The sequence below is a fragment of the Pristiophorus japonicus genome, chromosome 6 (genome assembly GCF_044704955.1).
Source record: "Pristiophorus japonicus isolate sPriJap1 chromosome 6, sPriJap1.hap1, whole genome shotgun sequence".
NCBI lineage: Eukaryota > Metazoa > Chordata > Chondrichthyes > Pristiophoridae > Pristiophorus > Pristiophorus japonicus.
In genome coordinates this window covers 221,329,001-221,348,807 of record NC_091982.1, presented here as the reverse complement: position 1 = coordinate 221,348,807, position 19,807 = coordinate 221,329,001, and the positions used below count along the sequence as shown (strand labels likewise).

Here is a 19,807-nt window from a genome sequence, read left to right as displayed (position 1 = left end):
GGTCAGCAGATGAGCCCTTCGCTTGTCGGCCGCTGCATCTCCCAGCCAGTCCTTCGTGACAAAACTCTGCTGGAGCCTCTCAAAGAAATTGCCCCAGTCCTCACCAACACAGTACCGTTCATCTGTGCTGCCGGTGGCCATTCTCGTGGGTCGTTGATTACCGTTTCTCATCGCCAATGTAAAGTCCATACACAATATCACAAATCCACACGAGGCACATTCTATGGACAAGGTCACTCCATGACCTGAACCTTTATTCACAGGAACAAGAAGTGATGACCCTGCGTGGGACCTCCCTTTATATACCTGTGTGACCAAGTGAGGAGTGTCTCCCACAAGTTCACCCCTTGTGGTCAAGGTGTGCATTTCTTACTTATATATAGTATTGCAGTGTTGTTACATAAAGGTTACATACATGACACAAACCATCGTCAACACCTTCACTGTACAAGACTCTGGGCCTTACACTAAACATCTCTAAGACAAAGGTCCTCTACCAACCTGCCCCCGCCACACAGTACTCTCCCCCAATTATCAAAATCCATGACGAGGCCTTGGACAACGTGGACCATTGTCCATACCTCGGGAGCCTACTGTCAACAAGGGCAGACGTCGATGATGAAGTCCAACACTGCCTTCAGTGTGCCAGTGCAGCCTTCAGTTGCCGAAAAAGTGTGTTTGAAGACTCACTTCAAACCCAGCACCAAGCTCATAGTTTGCAGAGCAGTAGTGATACCCGCTCTCCTATATGCTTCAGAGACATGGACCATGTACAGCAGATACCTCAAAGCACTGAAAAAATACCACCAACGCTGCCTCCGCAAGATCCTGCAAATCCATTGGCAGGATAGGCACACCAATGTCAGTGTTCTCGCTCAGGTCAACATCCCCAGCATCGAAGCATTGACCACGCTTGATCAGCTCCGATGGGCAGGCCACATCGTCTGCATGCCCGATACTAGACTCCCAAAACAAGCACTCTACTCGGAGCTCCGATACGGCAAGCGAGTCCCAGGTGGGCAGAGGAAATGCTTCAAGGACACCCTCAAAATCTCCTTGAAAAAGTGCACCATCCGCACCGACACCTGGGAATCCCTGGCCAAAGACCACCCAAAGTGGAGGAAAAGCATCCGGGAAGGTACCAGACACCTAAAATCTCTTCGCTGGGAGCAAGCTGAAGCCAAGCGCAAACAGTGGAAGGAGCGTATGACAACCCAAGCACCCCACCCACCCATCCCTTCAACCACCATCTGCCCCACCTGTGACAGAGACTGTAGATCTCGCATTAGACTCATTAGTCATCTGATAACTCATATTAGTGTGGAAGCAAGTCATCCTCAACTCTGAGGGACTGCCTAAGAAGAAGTACCTGCATGTTAATTTGCGTATAAGGACACACAAGTCCCTCTGAACACCAACATTTCCCAATCTCTCACCATTTAAAAATGACTCTGCTTTTCTATTGTTCCTACCAAAGTGGATAACTTCACATTTCTCCACATTATATTTCATTTGCCATGTTCTTGCCCACTCACTTAGCCTGTCTATATCCCCTTGAAGTCTCTTTGCATCCTCCTCACAACTTACATTCCCACCTAGCTTCGTATCATCAGCAAACTTGGATATATTATATTTGGTTCCTTCATCCAAATCATTGATATAGATTGTGAATAACTGGTGCCCAAGAACCAATTGAATTTAAATTGAGTGTTTCTTCACACCACAGAGTCCAATCTCACCATTGTAATTTGGTTGCAGCAGGGGAACTGCAGAATAAGGAAAACCAGCAGAACTTAGACTTTGCAAAAGCCTTTTAACACCTGAGATCCCAGCAGTACTTTCAGGCTAAGCACATTAGCATGGTTTTAATTCCAGACAATTAGGCAGATGGGTTTTGCTTTCTTCTAATACCTGATTTACATATTAAATAGCTTAGTCCCGAGAATAACACTCCATGACCACAAGGCGTCTGCAAGCTTTGTATGCACCTAACAATTCAAAGTCAGGAGATGATTTTTGACATAATTAACATGTAACGACTACCGTCCTTGAAACTGGCTGGGCAAGATAGCCCCCGCAAAAATGTTTATGTCTTCCATTTCTCCCTGTTCCCCCTCTCTCTTTTCTATATTTATTCTGTGTTACTTTATCTCACTTAGCTGTTTCTCTATGTTCCTGTCCTGCCTCTTTGCTCGGTCTTTCCTTATCCCTTTCTTCCTCCTCTTTTCTCCGTTTTCCCATTCCTTTCTCTCTCCCTCTTTTCTCTGTTTTCCCATTCCTTCCCTCTCCTTCATCTATGTTTCTCGCTGTTTTTTTATCTCTTCCTCTTTTCCGTGTTTCTCCCTGTCTCATTCCCTCTCCCCCTCTTTTCTTTCTGTATTGCCTTGTCCCTCTCTATCTCCTCTCTGCTTCTTCCTGATGATTTATTTTTCCTCTGTGCCACTTTATCGCTCTTTTCTGTGTTTCACCCTGTTACTTTCTCTCTCTCGCGGTGCTTCTCATTGTTCCTTTCTCTATTTCCTTCACCTGTCCCTTTCACCCTCCCGCTGTTTTATGTTTCTCCCGGCCGCTCTCTCTCCTTCTGTATTTCACTCTGATACATTTTCACCCTCTTTTCTGTGTTTCTCCTTGCTTATTACTCTTGTTGTCCTATGCTTCTCCCTGCACCTAATCTCATTCCTCTGCTTTCCCTGTCCTCTACCTCATCTAATCTGTGGCTCTTCCAGTTTTATCTCTTCTTTTGTCTGTTGCTCTCTATGTTTTTCAGCTCTTCCTCTGTTGCACATCCTCTATATGCTGCCCTCTTCTCCCTGTTCCTCGCACTTCCTCCTGTGACTTCTCTTCTACTCTCTCCTCTGGCACTCCATCCCCTTTTCTCACAGCATTTGGTTTTATTTTCTTGTTGATTTCTCTGGTTGGGAGGAGGAGCACTGTGCTGGGAGGGGACGCTGTGTGATGACGGACTGCTGTGTGGAGGGTTGCTGTGTAGGGGGAGGCGCTGTGCCAGGAGGGGGCGCTGTGTGTGGAGGGGGGAGGGGGTGCTGTGTAGGGAGGGGCACTATGTAGTGAGGGGGCGATGGTTGGGGAGGGGGAGCTGTGTGAAGGGGGTAAGGGGTCCTGTGTAGGAAGAGGCGCTGTGCCAGGAGGGGGCGCTGTGTGTGGAAGAGGGAGGGGTTGCTGTGTGGGGAGGGGCACTGTGCAGTGAGGGGGCGCTGTGTGGGGAGGGGGAGCTGTGTGAAGGGGGTAAGAGGTGCTGTGTAGGGAGAGGCGCTGTGCCAGGAGGGGGCGCTGTGTGTGGAGGGATGCTGTGTGGGGAATGGACGCTGTGTGGGGAGGGGCACTGTTCCAGGAGGGGGTGCTGTGTGGGGAGAGGGAGCTGTGCCAGGAGGGGGCACTGTGTGGTGAGGGGGCGCTGTGCCAGCAGGAGACGCTGTGTGTGGAGGTGGCACAGCGTGGGGAGTGGGTGCTGTGTAGTAAGGGGCGCTGTGCCAGGAGGGGACGCTGTGTGTGGAGGGAGCGCTGTACCGGGAGGAACCGCTCAGCCGGGAGGGGGGCGCTGTGTGTGGATGGGATGCTGTGCTGGGAGTGGGCGCTGTGCCAGAAGGGGGCACTGTGTCAGGAGTGGGTGCTGTGTTTCTCCCTGCACCTACTCTTTTTCCTCTGCATTCCCCATCCGCAACCTCCACTCATAGCGCCCCCTTCCCAAACAGCGGCCCATCCTGACACAGCGCACCCCCCTCCCAGACCACAGTGTCCCCTCTGCTGCGTGGAGCGGGCGCTGTTCCAGGGGCGCGGGGAGGGGGAGCTGTGTCAGGAGGGGACAATGTGTGAGGTATGGGGGGGAGGGGTCACAGGGCCAGGAGGAGGCGCTTTGTGTGGAGGGAACATTGTGTTGGGGGAGGGTGCTGTGTGTGGAGCGTGTGCTGTGCCAGGAGGGGGCGCTGTGTCTGGAGCGGGCGCAGTGTGTGGATGGAATGCTGTGCTGGGAGGGGGTGCTGTGTGTGGATGGGGCGCTGTGTTTTTCCCTGCACCAACTCTCTTTCCTCTGCTTTCCCTGTCCGTTCCCTCCCTCACAGCGCCCTCCTCCAGGCCCAGTGCACCTTCCAAACATTGCCACCTCCCGGACCACAGCGCTCCCTCCACACACAGCCCCACCACTCCCAGCACAGTGCCCGCTCTGCTGTGTGAGCCGGGAGGGGGCGCTGTGTGTGGAGAGCGGGGTGGGGGTGTGCTGTGTGTGGAGGGCGGGGGCGCTGTGTGAGCCGGGAGGGGGCGCTGTGTGTGGAGAGCGGGGTGGGGGTGTGCTGTGTGAGCCGGGAGGGGGCGCTGTGTGTGGAGAGCGGGGTGGGGGTGTGCTGTGTGAGCCGGGAGGGGGCGCTGTGTGTGGAGAGCGGGGTGGGGGTGTGCTGTGTGTGGAGGGCGGGGGCGCTGTGTTGGTGGGGGGTGGGCACTGTGTGAGCCGGGAGGGGGCGCTGTGTGTGCCGGGAGGGGGCGCTGTGTGTGGAGGGCGGGGGCGCTGTGTTGGGGGGGGGATGGGCACTGTGTGAGCCGGGAGGGGGCGCTGTGTGTGCCGGGAGGGGGCGCTGTGTTGGGGTGGGGGGGGGATGGGCACTGTGTGAGCCGGGAGGGGGCGCTGTGTGTGGAGGGCGGGGGCGCTGTGTGAGCCGGGAGGGGGCGCTGTGGGGCGATCTCGCGAGCTTGCCCAAGTCCCGTGTGTCGTGGCCGAGAAGGAAGCTCCACGTCAGGGTAGTTAGCGTTGCCGCCCGGCCTGGGGAGGAAGCGGTTGTGGTGCCGAGATGGTGGGTGAAGAGCTGCGGCATCGACAGTACCGGGAGTGCGCAGGGCCGGGCGGGTGCGGGAGCCGGAGCCGGAGCCGGAGCCCAGCTGTGCGGGCCGGGCCTCTGGGGCCGGGAGGCCCGGTCTTGGGGCCCATGTAGTGTCCGGGACAAAGGGCTCTGCGGCTGCAGAAGCCTCCCCGGTATGTGAAGGCCGACGGGGCCCGAGCTTTGCCCGAGGCAGGTGGGCCGGCGGGAGGCTCACTGAAGGGTTTATAACAACCACAGCCCGCCTGTCTGGTTGTCGGGGCCTCTGGTTGTGGACCTTTTCAGGTCTGTGGTTTAAGCAGGGAGCAGTGTTTTCGGTGAGATTTTTATGTAATGTCTGCTTTACTTTAGATGCAACAGCCCTGTTTGGGTCCTATGAGACATTTCAATCCCTTGCACATCTAACCATAGAGTCCATGGCGACATGGGAATAAATTCCTGCGTTGAAATCTCATCGAAGGGTTCAGGTATCATGTCTCACACAGATGATGCTGAAGACTAAATTAACCCTGAGATTTGGGGCTTCATTTCTCTTATTTTGTATTAGAGGGTCTTCTGTAGATTTGCCAGCTGCTATAGAGGTCTGGAGCTTGACAGTGTTGTTTACATGTCTCCTTAAGGCCCCTGTTAAAGCTACTTTCTCTGTCACTTCTAAACAGACAATCAAGGTATTTGTAACTGCCTGTAAGTTTCCAGCTCCAGGACAGAAGAAGTCAATGTGAAGTGATCATGTATTTTAAGATCATTTTTCATTTTATTAAGTGTAATGTCTGGAGTGCATATCTGGAATGAATGTGCACTAGATGCAATACTTCTGTGTAAAGTAAATGATGAATTCTGCTATTGCCATTTGACCAGTCTGGCGTGCTGCTTCATGAAGATGTGACCCTGCCAGGTCAGTGGCTGTGGATGTTCATGTATGAACCTTGATAATTAACGTTGGTGGCTGTTGTGATGTCCAGCTTCAGGCTGATCAAACATTCTGAACATATCCGATAACACTCTTACCACAATTCTGTAGAAAGAAAAAGAACATTTTCTATTTATATACTTCACAGAATCACACAAATTTGCAGCACAGAAGGAGGCCATTTTGGCCCATCGTGTCTGTGCCGGCCGACAAAGAGCTATCCAGCCTAATCCCACTTTCCAGCTGTTGGTCCGTAGCCCTGTAGGTTATGGCACTTCAAGTGCACATCCTAGTACTTTTTAAATGTGATGAGGGTTTCTGCCTCTACCACCCTTTCAGGCAGTGAGTTCCAGACCCCAACCACAGTCTGGCTGAAATTTGTTCTCCTTAAATCTCCTCTAAACCTCCTACCAATTACTTTAAATCTGTGCCCCCTGGTTATTGACCCCTCTGCTAAGGGAAATAGGTCCTTCCTATCCACTCTATCCAGGCCCCTCAATTTTATATACCTCAATAAGGTCTCCCCTCAGCCTCCTCTGTTCCAAAGAAAACACCCCCAACCTATCCAATCTTTCCTCACAGCTAAACAAATCTGAAAGACTGGGCGGCCTGAGATTTGATGCTCATCATTGGTTTCATAGGAGCAGGAGGAGGCCATTCAACCCCTCGAGCCTGTTCCACCATTCAGTCAGATCATGACTTATCTGTGACCTAAATCCATATAACTACCATTGGTCCATATCCCTTAATACCTTTGGTTAACAAAAATCTATCAATCTTCGATCTAAAATTAACAATTGACCCCTAGCATCGACTACAGTTTGCAGAAGAGAGTTCCAAACTTCTATCACCCTTTGTGTGCAGAAGTGCTCCTGAAAGGTCTAGCTCTAATTTTTAAACTACGCCCCCTAGTCCTAGACTCCCCAACCAGCGGAAATAGTTTCTCTCTATCTATCCTATCTGTTCCCCTTAATATCTTGACAACTTTTCTCAAATCTCCCCTTAAACTTCTAAATTCCAGGAGATACAATCCTAGTTGTACAACTTGTAGTACATTTCATGATCTGAGAACATCTCAATGTGGTTAATCTTATTCAATCTTCCTTTATGGAGCATCACAGAGGCTAGACTTAGAACCCGGTGACAGAATCAAAGATTCATGTTTTCATAGCACTGTGATGCTGGTGGTATAAGGCTGCTGGATTTGTTTATGCTCCATCCGTTGCACTCGTATCGTGTAAAAGTACCAGAGCTGCTGTAAGACTGGAGACTGAGTTCAGTCATGCTCGGGAAGATAACACACAGTTGTTAAAACAAGTGCAGTAGACTTTAGTGTTCATGAATTAATTCAATTAGAGGGAATATTTTTACCTCCAAATTGGCTTTTTGGGAAAAACTTTTATTAAAAAAAGGTGATGCTGCACCTTTAACATTACAGTTAAGGCATAAAAATCTTTCCTCCACAAAGTAAGAAGTGTTAAAATTGTGATGAATATGAAACATTTGGGTGTAAATTTGATTTAGCTGGCAGTGCAAAACGGGCAGTCGCGATTCGGCAGTTTTTTTTTTGCACTTCACCTGATTTTCTATTCAATTGCGCTTCTGCTCGATGCATTTATACCCTTTGTGTATTTTCTTTCAAGAAATGTCCCGGTATTTAAGTGTGTGTTCTTTGGCATAATATTAATGCTGTTTTAACTTTTGTTTTCTAGCCTTTGAGACTAGACATCAAGCGGAAGCTGACCGCTCGGTCTGACCGAGTAAAAAGTGTGGACTTGCACCCAACTGAGCCATGGATGTTGGCCAGTCTTTACAATGGCAGCGTCTGCGTGTGGAACCATGAATCCCAAGTACGGATGTTTCTTGCCCTCTTCCATTTCTGGTGGCTATTATAATTGTTAAATAGTGTTTAATAACATTTATAGTATTTCAGTCATTACGGCTCTGTTCACTGGGATTCTCTCCTAAAATTATTTTGCCATATTATCTGTTTCTGTCTGTTGTGATCAAATACATCAGAAGTAAAAATTGTCTTGCATACAATCATAAGTAAATTACTTTCTTGTATATAATTGCCCTGAATAATAATCAACACCTATAACTGCATATTGTGCTGTATTTTGATGTAAAATTATGTTGGTGCAGTGAAATAGATTCCACTTCTACAATTCAAGTCAGCACACAATGAAAATATTCCCCTCAAGTGAAAGTTTAGACAGATTCAATCAGTTCCTGCTGGACAGGAACCAGAATCTCAAAACTGCTCAGAATAAAGCTCAAAATTGACATTGTTACTCAGAGAGACAATAGTTAGCAATATCTCGGTCGTACTGTAGCAAGTGCTGTTTTGAGTTTGTGTTAAGTGACGTCTATGTAACAATTCATATATGCAATTCCTGCCCTGGGAATGCCTGATGTCACTGGACACAAAATATGGGCAAAATATTCATCCCCCAGCCCTGACATCCATCATATAATAAAGTCAAAAACAAGTTTATAACTTGAATATTCAATGAAAATAGTTCCATCATATGGGATCCACTTATTTGGTTCCTCTCGTGTGCACTCTCATTTCTCTCAGTATTGTACAGGCTTTGTATAGTGTAAGCAATTGAGCATGTATGTAGGGTATTAAAGTGAATGAATTATCACAGTTAGTCGTAAAAGTGGATTTTGAATAAATAGGTAACATTTACATTTTTGTACTGTTTGTGTACTCTTCTAGACTCTAGTGAAGACATTTGAGGTGTGCGATCTGCCTGTGAGAGCTTCCAAGTTTGTGGCCCGAAAGAACTGGGTCATTACAGGAGCAGTAAGTATCTTTGGTTGTGAATTTTATGAATCCAAAGATGTAGAGTTCTCTTGCTGGCTTAGTCGCTAAATATGCAGCTGGATGTGATGCAGAGCCATACAGACCAGAAGGTTGTGGGAGCGATCCCAGGTATCTATTGAGCTAACGGATCTCAGCTAAGTAGCGATGGGGGAAGTTCATTTGGCCCCTCAATCCCCAGACAAGAGAAGGGATACACAGGGGTGGTTATATCTCCCAACCACCATCCAGTGATCCCAGTTGAAAGTGCATGTGTTTGAACATCTATTAAGGAGAGACCACCACTCTAAGCTGTGATGGCCTATCTGTATTGAATAGCACGCTGAAGCTCATTCCCAGGATTCACATTTGAATGGTTACTTGGTTGAGGTACCAGAGGGTTGCTGACAACTTTGGAACCAGAAAGGAGGTCAGAACTTTCAGGTGAGAAGGGGAATTTAAAAAAAAAAGACCTTTGCCAAACAATCATCTGTTTTTGTTTGTTTGTGTAAAATTGCTTAGAAAACTCAGAGGGTTGTCCATCTCAAGAAGGCAATCATAGGCGGGTAGATTCACCTCTTAAAACTTTGGTAATACCTTTAATTACCTTTAGTAATATGTTGTGCAAAGCAACACTTCATCCTTCAATTGAGTTAACCAGTGAACCGAGGTTATGTTATTCACATGGACATTAAAAAGACGATCGTTATTATTCTGGAGGAATAAGATCACCTGAACCAGTCTTTTGACCTTGTTCTGTCATGGACTTGATCAAGGTTGCATGTGCATTAAAGCTATGAATTGGGATGGTAAATATAATTACAGGATGTAATTACAGTGATTGATAACTATTGTAAATGTTGACATAGAAATTATTAATGGAAAATGTCACAGCAGGAGTTAAGTTTTGTGGACAGGAAGTTCCTACCAAAGACAAGATTTTAATATATTGTAGATCATCTCAGTAATCATGCGATGATAAAAATCGACTCTTCCGTCTCCTGCTGTCGTCTGTTTAATGAGTTACGTCAGTGCCAAGTGCAATTCGTAAATCTGCTTAATTTATCAGTCATTGGGGTCTCTGCATATATTTTACATTTGCTGAAATGTCTAAGAACAAAATAAAACCTAGTTTTAAGAAGCCAATGGCTCTTTTTGGATTTGCTTGAAATAATTTGTTCTCTTTGTAATTTAGGATGATATGCAAATCCGAGTTTTCAATTACAACACACTGGAGCGAGTTCACATGTTTGAAGCTCATTCAGATTATATCCGTTGCATTGCTGTTCACCCAACTCAGTCTTACATCTTGACCAGCAGTGGTGAGTGTATATTACTTCAGACTTATTTCTATAACTTTTCACGCTTTCCAAATATCGTAGTCTGTGCATGAAGACTTAATATATATAAAGTTTTGATTTCTGATCAAACATCTTTTAATTTTAACACTGAGTGGAAATTTTTCTGCAGATTTTCTCTTGCGGTAGTTATAGAATCTTGTTGATTTATGAGATGGTTTCAATGACTGTGGTAAATTGTTTCTTTGGTAGATGACATGCTTATCAAACTGTGGGACTGGGAGAAAAAGTGGACCTGCACCCAGGTTTTTGAAGGGCACACCCATTATGTGATGCAGATTGTCATCAACCCAAAGGATAACAACCAGTTTGCAAGTGCATCCTTGGATAGGACCATTAAGGTATGCGGGCAAGGGTGAAGAGTGGTGCAAAACCATTTGGAAGGAAGAGCAGAGAAGCCATTTATAAAGTAGCTAAAATCTTTCAGGGTAAAAGAGGATAAAGCTTAAAGTCTTGAAAACAATTTGACTTAATTACCCTTCAGTCTAAAATATGGGGACAAACATTGCTGTGGTGATATGTTGTACATTTGGTTTTACTGTATATTCTTTTTTGTAAAGATCTGAATGTGAGTAAATTGTGGGTTGATATTATTCTTCCAGGTGTGGCAGCTTGGCTCATCTTCGCCTAATTTCACCTTGGAGGGCCATGAGAAAGGAGTGAACTGCATTGACTACTACAGTGGTGGTGACAAACCATATCTCATTTCTGGAGCTGATGACCGCCTAGTTAAAATCTGGGACTACCAGGTAAATAGAAATAATTTGATTGGTAAGTTATTGTTCATACTGGTTGAACAATTATGTAGGGTTATTTAATTGTGAAAAGCACAGGATTTTATTTAACTCTACAGTTTGACTTTGCTAAGTCATGTAAACATTTGAGAAATAAATTGTTTCTGTGATAATTCAATTATATAAAAAACCTCTAGTCAATTGGACCAATAGCTGACAAAAGCACTGATCCTGCAACAGAACTACCAGTATTCCACCAACGTAAGAGAAACTAATAATATGCTTTGTATAAAATTGTTGTCAGTGTTTGCAAAAAACTGGTCACCTTTCCTGTGTGCATTCATAGAATCATAGAGATTTACAGCACGGAAGGAGGCCATTTCGGCCCATCGTGACCACGCCGGCCACAAAGAGCTATCCAGCCTAATTCCACTTTCCAGCTCTTGGTCCGTAGCCCTGTAGGTTACTTCCCCTTTGGATTGATTACTCTACTGAAAAATGCACTGATCCAATGAACGAATACAAATTTTTAGTCCTGCAATAGTAAATAAGAATTGTATATTTTAACTGAAATATTGCTGTGTTGTCTGTAGAATAAGACCTGTGTTCAGACACTGGAGGGCCATGCTCAGAATGTCTCGTGTGTCAGCTTCCATCCTGAACTTCCAATTATCATCACTGGATCAGAGGATGGTGAGTATTGTACATGTTTTGACAATTGTAATTAATACTAACTCTATTAAAAGTTCCTGTTTAGTTTTCCACCACTATTTAAAAAAAAAAATCCAAGCAATTACTTTTTAATAGGATAAATTAATCGTAGTTGAGAGACTTCTGGTTGTCTTATCCCCTGGTATTTGAATTCTTCATCTTAGTGAACCATATTTTTTTGGTTGAAGGATCCCTTTTCAAATTGATGAGTAATCACAGCCCTCCCCCCCCCCCCCCCGCATCTAAATTGTAATACTATATAATAAAATATGAAAGTGCTGCATGTAAAAAGTGTTTTAATAATGCTTTTAAGAAAACAGGTATTTACTTAGATATCAGTAAGATGGGGCGTGCCTGCTTCTCTCAACAATTCTGAGTACTCCGCAGCACCAGATGGTCACTGTTGGCCACTGCTGGACAATATTTTAAAGCCGTCAGCAGGCTGGCCAGGGTGAGTGAGGGCACAAGCACCCTTGCACGTGCTGGGATGCTGCTGGAAGCATGACTCGCCGCTATACGTCCCACTGGCATGTTCTGTAACCGCTGCACTGTGGAAGTGTACGTGTTCATGCGAATACGTTCAGGCACGTGTTTGAAGGCGCTCTGATCACGTGTCGGGAGGATAGCACAGGATCGCGGCACCAGGGAGAGGAATCGGCTCGATCGCAGGGAGAGTTCGTAAAGTGAGTGAAAGCTGTGGGCATCTGTGAGGAGGCGGGTCCAGTTGTTGAGAATAATTTGCAAGTACTGAATCAGTGTCGGGGTTTATAAAGAGGAGCATGTTTGAAATTACCTGATTCTAAGATTACTGAAACTGCTGAACAGTTTCACGACTCAGGCTGACTTTTGGTACCATCAACATATTAGATAAGACATACCGTCCACCACGACAGAGGTTTACTTCTTGTCCCAGCACTATTCCTGATTTAAGAAGGCAGGCATACAACCTGTTCACAAACCTGCCACTGGAGCCGGGCATAAACAGATATGCCTAGTGTAGCGTAGTTCCTGCACCACCTGTTGCAGCTCAGGAGAAAGGATCAAAGTACAGACCCAAACCCATAACCCATCAAAGAGACGCTCCTCCCGCCCCTAACCAATTAATGGAACTCCTGATGTGTGCCTTGCCCCCCCTCCCCGGCCAAACCATTTAATGGAACCCCCAGCAATGTGTTCTCTCATTTTTATTTTTGGTGCAGGGCCCCTTTAAATTTGCTGCATGGCATCTTTTACCACGGAACCGCTAGTGAGTGGCTGCGCAGGACCTCCCGATAAATGCGCGTCTGTGTGCACCCGCGCAGCTTAGGGGAACGTTGAACACCCCGTGCACACCACCCCATCCCCTCTGATCCATCACAACTCAGTGGCCTGGCCTCAGTGAATAAAATCAGCCTGAAGTTAAACAAGCCCGTCGGAGGAGGAAGCGGCTCAGCATGGTGCGAGTAACCCAGGGGGATCCTGTGAAACCTGGGTTGCAGTGACTCGAGAACACTGATTCCAGGTTGGGTCAGGAGAAGAGCCAGCCCACTGGCCATTCAGTTTCCTCCCCCCCCCTCCTCACTTTCTCAGCGGTTTGGCTCAGCTCAGGCTCCAGTCACTGACCCCTGGCCCCAGCTCGCAGGTCCAAGCATCGGCCGTGGCTCCTCTTCCAGTCTCACTAACGTGGGACTTAGCTGGTCACGGAACTTGAAGAAAACCATGGCCCCGGCGGTGCGGGTCGATACGGGGCAAGGTGCTGGAGAGCGGACAGGCCACAGACCCCCTGGAAAGTCTATAGGGACGCCCAGGGGTCCGTGCACCCCGGTTTGAGAAGCACGGTCTATTAAAGCATAAGGTTGAAGAGAGATTTCAAATAAGTATCGAAAATTCCAAATGAGTATGTTAAGAATGAATAGCTTTTTATGCACTCTGATCAAAACATGAGCATTTTTGATTGATTTAGAGGGTGTCTATTAGTAGCTCAGTGAAGCCATAAACTTGCTGCAAACAGCACATTGTGTTAATAGATTAATATTAACCAAGAAGCTGTTTCAAGGAAAATGGCATATTACTGATGCAAGTGATTACGGATGATCCATGCAATGTCTCAAAAACCACTGACATTTTATTATATCGGCTGTTTGCTCCATTGGAGAGGCAAATAATCTGAGTTTTTTTTTTAAACAAACATAAAGGGCAGGGAAAGATATTCCTACTGGGTTGCTAGGTAAAGCAGATTGCATCAGAATTTTGTAGTATTGTTCTGATACTCGATTGTATCTTCACAAAGTTCAGAGATTCTTTGTGGTGTTACTTTTATTTAAAAGGTAAAATCCTAAGGGCTGGATTTTTGAGGGGTTTGCGACGGGGTTTCGCGGCGAAAATCCAATCGCAAATCCCAGGCGAGATCCTCGGCTCCTTGTTTGCGGAGGCGATGGGCCGGACCGCCAAGGAGAGCTGTGCCGGACGTGTAACGACACGGATTGTGTTACTGTGCGAGTTTCGGCACTTTCCAGACTCGTATGCCGCACGCAGAACAGCGACAGGTAAAACCTGTCAGTGTAGCCCTGCCAGCAGCAGTAAGTTAGAAAACCCGTAAAAAAGTAAGTTTGAGTTGTTAATTTTTTTTGCAGCGATTTATTAGGTAAGGGTCTTGGTAATGTTTTTAGAATTAAAATTTTCACATATAAGAACATAAGAAATAGGAGCAGGAGTAGGCCATTTGGCCCCTTGAGCCTGCCCCGCCATTTAATAAGATCATGGCTGATCTGATCAGCTCCACTTCCCTGCCCACTCCCCATAACGCTTTACTCTTATCACTCAAAAATCTATCTCCACCTTAAATATATTCAATGACCCAGCCTCCACCGCTCTCTGGGGCAGAGAATTCCAGAGATTTACAACCCTCTGAAAGAAGAAATTCCTCCTCATCTTAGTTTTAAATAGGAGACCCCTTATTTTGAAACTATGCCCCCTAGTTCTAGATTCCCCCATGAGTAGAAACATCCTCTCTGCTTTCACCTTGTCGAGCCACCTCATTATCTTTCTATGTTTCAATAAGATCACCTCTCATTCTTCTGAACTCCAATGAGAACATGCCCAACCTGCTCAACCTTTCTTCATAAGTCAACCCCTTTATCTCAGGAATCAACCTAGTGAACCTTCTCTGAACTGCCTCCAATGCAAGTATATCCCTCCTTAAATAAGGAGACTAAAACTGTACGCAGTACTCTAGGTGTGGCCTTACCAATACTCTGTACAATTGTAGCAGGACTTCTCTGCTTTTATACTCCATCCCCCTTGCAATAAAGGCCATCATTCCATTTTTCCATTTGCATTCCTGCATACTAACTTTTTGTGTTTCATGCACAAAGACCCCCAGGTCCCTCTGAACTGCAGCATTTTGTAATTTTTCTCCATTTAAATAATCATTTGCTTTTTTATTTTTTTTTCTGCCAAGGTGGATAACCTCACACTTTCCCACATTATACTCCATCTGCTAAACTTTTGCCCACTCACTTAGCCTGTCTGTATCCCTTTGCAGATTTGTTGTGTCCTCCTCACAACTTCCTTTCCCATCTCTCTTTGTATCATCAGAAAACTTGGCTACATTACACTCGGTCCCTTCATCCAAATCATTAATATAGATTGTAAATAGTTGATGCCCCAGTATCGATCCCTGCGGCACCCCACTAGTTACTGTTTGCCAACTGGAAAATGACCCATTTATCCCGACTCTCTGTTTTCTGTTAGTTAGCCAATCCTCTATCCATGCTAATATATTACCCCCAACCCCGTGAACTTTTATCTTGTGTAGTAACCTTTTATGTGGCACCTTATTAAATGCCTTCTGGAAATCCAAATACACTACATCCACTGGTTCCCCCTTATCCACCCTGCTCGTTACATCCTCAAAGAACTCCAGCAAAATTGTCAAATATGATTTACCTTTCATAAAACCATGCTGATTCTGCTTGACTGAATTATGCTTTCCTACATGTTCTTCTACTTCTTCCTTAATAATGGACTCCAAAATTATCCCAACCACAGATGTTAGGCTAACTGGTCTATAGTTTCCTGCTTTCTGTCTGCCTCCTTTTTTTAAATAGAGGCGTTACATTTGCGGTTTTCCAATCCGCTGGGACCTCCCCAGAATCCAGGGAATTTTGGTAGATTACAACCAATGCATCCATTATCTCTGCAGACACTTCTTTTAAACCCTAGGATGCAAGCCATCAGGTCCAGGTGACTTGTCCATCTTTAGTCCCATTATTTTACCGAGTACTACTACTTTAGTGACGGTGATTGTTTTAAGTTCCTCCTTCCCTATAGCCCCTTGATTATCTATTATTTGGACGTTTTGAGTGTCTTCTACCGTGAAGTCCGATACAAAATATTTGTTCAAAGTCTCTGCCATTTCCCCGTTCCCCATTATTAATTCCCCAGTCTCATCCTCTAAAGGACCAACATTTACATTGGCCACTCTCTTCCTTTTTATATACCTGTAGAAACTCTTACTATCTGTTTTTATATTTCTTGCTAGTTTACTTTCATAATCTATCTTCCATCTCTTTATTATGATTTTTTTTAGTCATTCTTTGTTGGTTTTTAACAGCATCCCAATCCTCTGGCTTCCTACTAATCTTGGCCACTTTGTATGCCATTGTTTTCAATTTGATACCATCCTTTATTTCCTTAGTTAGCCACAGATGTTATCCCTTCTCTTAAAGTCTTTCCTCTCATTGTGATATATTTTTGTTGAGAGTTATGAAATATCTCCTTAAGTGTCCGCCATTGCTCATCAACCGTCTCACATTTTAATCTATTTTCCCGGTCCACTTTAACCAACTCTGCCTTCATACCTTTGTAGTCTCCTTTTGTTTAAGCTTTGGACACTGGTTTGAGATCCAACTTTCTCACCCTCCAACTGAATTTGAAATTCAACCATGCTATGATCACTCTTTCCTAGAGGATCATTTACTAGGAGATCATTTATTAATCCTGTCTCATTACACAGTACCAGATCTAAGTTAGCCTGCTCCCCAGTTGGTTCCGTAACGTACTGTTGAAGGAAACTTTCCCGGATACACTCTATGAACTCTTCCTCAAGGCTACTTTGGACAATTTGATTTGTCCAATCAATATGAAGATTAAAATCGCCCATGATTATTGCCGTTTCTTTTTTTACAAGACTCCATTATTTCTTGATTTATACTCCGTCCAACATTGTAGCTACTGTGAGGGGGCCTATAGACTACGCCCACCAGTGACGACTTCCCCTTATTATTTCTTATCTCCACCCAAACTGATTCTACATCTTGATTTTCTGAGCCAATATCATTTCTCACTACTGCACTGATCTCATCCTTTATTAACAGAGCTACCCCACCTCCTTTTCATTTCTATCTATCCTTACAAATTGTCAAATACCCCATAATATTTAGTTCCCAGGCTTGGTCACCTTGCAACTATGTCTCTGTAATGGCAATCAGATCATACCCATTTATATCTCCCTCCGCCACCAACTCATCTATTTTATTACAAATGCTGTGTGCATTCAGATAAAGAGCTTTTAATTTTGTTTTTTTACCATTTTTTCCTGCTTTGACCCCACTTTCTGATACACTGATGTTTATTCTGTCCCTTCCTGACACACTGAGGTTACCAATTCGCCCAGTGCTACCCTGCTCTATTGCCTTCTTGCTCATGAAATTTTTTAATTTCTGCTCACCTGAACCCTCCCTGCCCCCCTCCCCTATTTAATTTAAAGCCCTCTCTACAGCCCTGGTTATTTGATTCACCAAGGACACTAGTCCCAGCACGGTTCAAGTGAAGCCCGTCCCATTGGAACAACTCCCTTTTACCCCAGTACTGGTGCCAGTGCCCCACAAACCAAAACCCATTTCTCCCACACCAGTCTTTGAACCACGTGTTCAACACTCTGATCTTATTTATCCTATGCAAATTTGCTTGTGGCTCAGGTAGTCATCCAGAGATTATTACCTTTGTGGATCTGCTTTTTAATTGGCCCCTAGCTGTTCATACTCCCTCAGCAGAACCTCTTTCTTTGTCCTACCTATATCACTTACGTTTTTGCCCAAAGACTCGAAAGTCCAGCCCTAAGACTGTTTAAAATGCTTTCATTGTTTCTGCCCATTTTCCAACATAAGAAATAGGAGCAGGCGTAGGCTACCTGGTCCCTCGAGCCTGCTCCGCCATTTAATAAGATCATGGCTGATCTGATCGTGGACTCAGCTCCACTTCCCTGCCTGCTCCCCATAACCCTTTATTCCCTTATTGCTAAAAAAATCTATCTATCTCCACTTTAAATATATTTAATGACCCAGCCTCCACAGCTCTCTGGGGCAGAGAATTCCATAGATTTACAACCCTCTGAGAAGAAATTCCTCCTCATCTCAGTTTTAAATGGGCGGCCCCTTATTCTGAGATTATGTCCCCTGGTTTTAGTTTCCCTATGCGTGGAAATATCCTCTCTGCATCCACCTTGTTGAGCTCCCTCATTATCTTATATGTTTCGATAAGATCACCTCTCATTCTTCTGAACTCCAATGTGTATCGGCCCAACATACTCAACCTATCTTTATAAGTCAACCCCCTCATCTCCGGAAGAAAGGGACTTGGGGGTTTTGATGGATAGGTTGTTTAAAAAACTCTGTATTTGCAGGCAGTCAAGAAAGAAAATAAACCATTGTGGTCTAAAACTAGGGGTGTGAGTGAAAGGAGGTGATGATTAAATTATATCTGGTCTTGGTGAGGCAGCATCTGAGTACTGCATTCAGGTTTAGTCTTCATATTACAGAAAAGATGTTAAATTATTGGAGGGAGTCCAGAGGAGAGCGATGAGACTGATACTTGAACTAAGGGGGCTGAGTTTTGAGGAACAATGGTTTCTCCCAAGACTTCATTTTCTGGCAAAGAAGACGAGGAGGGGCTGATGGAGATCTTTTATGATTTCCAACAGAATGGAAACTTTGGATCTGTTGGGTACATGATTCAAGGACTAAGGTAGCAGTTTTAAATTAAGGACATGAATATAAAATAAGAAATTTAAGCAGCTGTATTTTTTTAAATATAAGGTTGATAGAATTGTGAAACATATTACCAGTTTGGGTGATGGAGAAGAAAACAAGTTTTAAAGGACTGAATGAATTCCTGTTGAAGTGATGAAGGGGTAATGGAATCATGATTTTTTTAAAAACTGATGAGACCTTTGGAAGAATAGGCTAAATGAACCAATAGTCTCTTGCCCAGAATATTACTATGTTACTATGTGTGTAACTGACCAGTTAGTTGCATTTAATTCTTTAAAGGTACTGTCCGCATTTGGCATTCGAGCACTTACCGTCTAGAAAGCACGCTGAATTATGGGATGGAACGAGTCTGGTGTGTGGCAAGTCTGAGGGGCTCCAACAATGTGGCTCTCGGCTATGATGAAGGCAGCATCATCATTAAGGTATGCGAGCTAAAATACTTCTGTTTGAACATCTGTAATCTGCAATGTGGGGGTGCAATTTTATGTGCACCAATCATTTAATGGGAATTGGAATGGTGTGATGTTGGTTTCTTGATGCATCAATAGAGCTACACGGGTTGGATATACTGTTCTTTAATTATAGCAGACACATGCAAGCTTTTGAGTATATTATATCAAGTCTGTTTGATAACTAAAACATTACCATGACTTGATCAGTTGTGTTTATTATTACTAACATTATTTAAAATAATACATACTGTAAAATGTGGGGAGGTTCTAAATCTGATCTTTGTTTTGTTAAAAGTGACAAGAGTGAACTGATTATATAGGGGCATATTAATCTTTGAAATGAAATACATGCTTGCTGTCCAGGGATTCAGACCCACAATCACCTAGTTGGAATATAGTTGCATTGCTCATTAGTTATAGGGATGTTCTCAGGAGGATCAACTTTTAATTTATCCCACTCACTACTGCACACACAAGTTAAAAACAGGCTTATATATAACTACTCTTAATTCTTTATACAGTCATTTCAGTTGTGTGCTTGTTTTTATACCTTTAGATTTGTGGTGAAATTCATGCTTCTTAATGAGAAATATTGCAGGGAATGCTTTCATTTTTGGATCCAATATCTCTGTTAAGCACTCCTAGATCAGATATACTTGCACAATAGAAGCAAGGTAAAATTTATATTACTCCACCAAGCAATGGATCTAAATTCCTTCACCGACTTTCGAAGATCACACCTTGCTGCATCAATGTGAAATTTTTCATTACCCACACGAGCTTATCCTGAGTAGTTCACCAAGCTGCAAGCAGTTTTGTGCACTGGATGTATGTTCAAAAGGAGCTGGGTTGAGCCTGCTGAAATTAATTTGGAGCAAGACCCTTGCAACTAGTAGAGAGAGGAAGCTTTCATCTCCCCAATCTGGATTTGAACCCAGATATTAGTAGAAAGAGCCCCATGCAAACATATTGCTACTTA

At 44.6% G+C, this 19,807-nt stretch overlaps 1 protein-coding gene across 3 annotated transcripts in view; it reads left to right on the top strand.

Moving 5' to 3' along the window:
• Positions 1-4,691: 4,691 nt before the first annotated feature.
• The window catches only part of copb2 (COPI coat complex subunit beta 2), a 36,188-nt gene continuing 21,072 nt past the window's right edge, over positions 4,692-19,807 (top strand). Inside the window, exons 1-8 of one of the 3 annotated variants that reach the window (XM_070883609.1) lie at positions 4,692-4,799; positions 7,446-7,583; positions 8,459-8,545; positions 9,738-9,864; positions 10,093-10,241; positions 10,503-10,649; positions 11,228-11,327; positions 18,656-18,798. In XM_070883609.1, the coding sequence (XP_070739710.1) occupies positions 4,797-4,799; positions 7,446-7,583; positions 8,459-8,545; positions 9,738-9,864; positions 10,093-10,241; positions 10,503-10,649; positions 11,228-11,327; positions 18,656-18,798 (894 nt within the window). In that variant the 5' untranslated portion in view covers positions 4,692-4,796. Of the gene's footprint in view, positions 4,800-4,863; positions 4,979-5,014; positions 5,141-7,445; positions 7,584-8,458; positions 8,546-9,737; positions 9,865-10,092; positions 10,242-10,502; positions 10,650-11,227; positions 11,328-18,655; positions 18,799-19,807 lie in introns of those variants that run through there. The other 2 variants (XM_070883610.1, XM_070883612.1) reach the window with 2 other exon arrangements.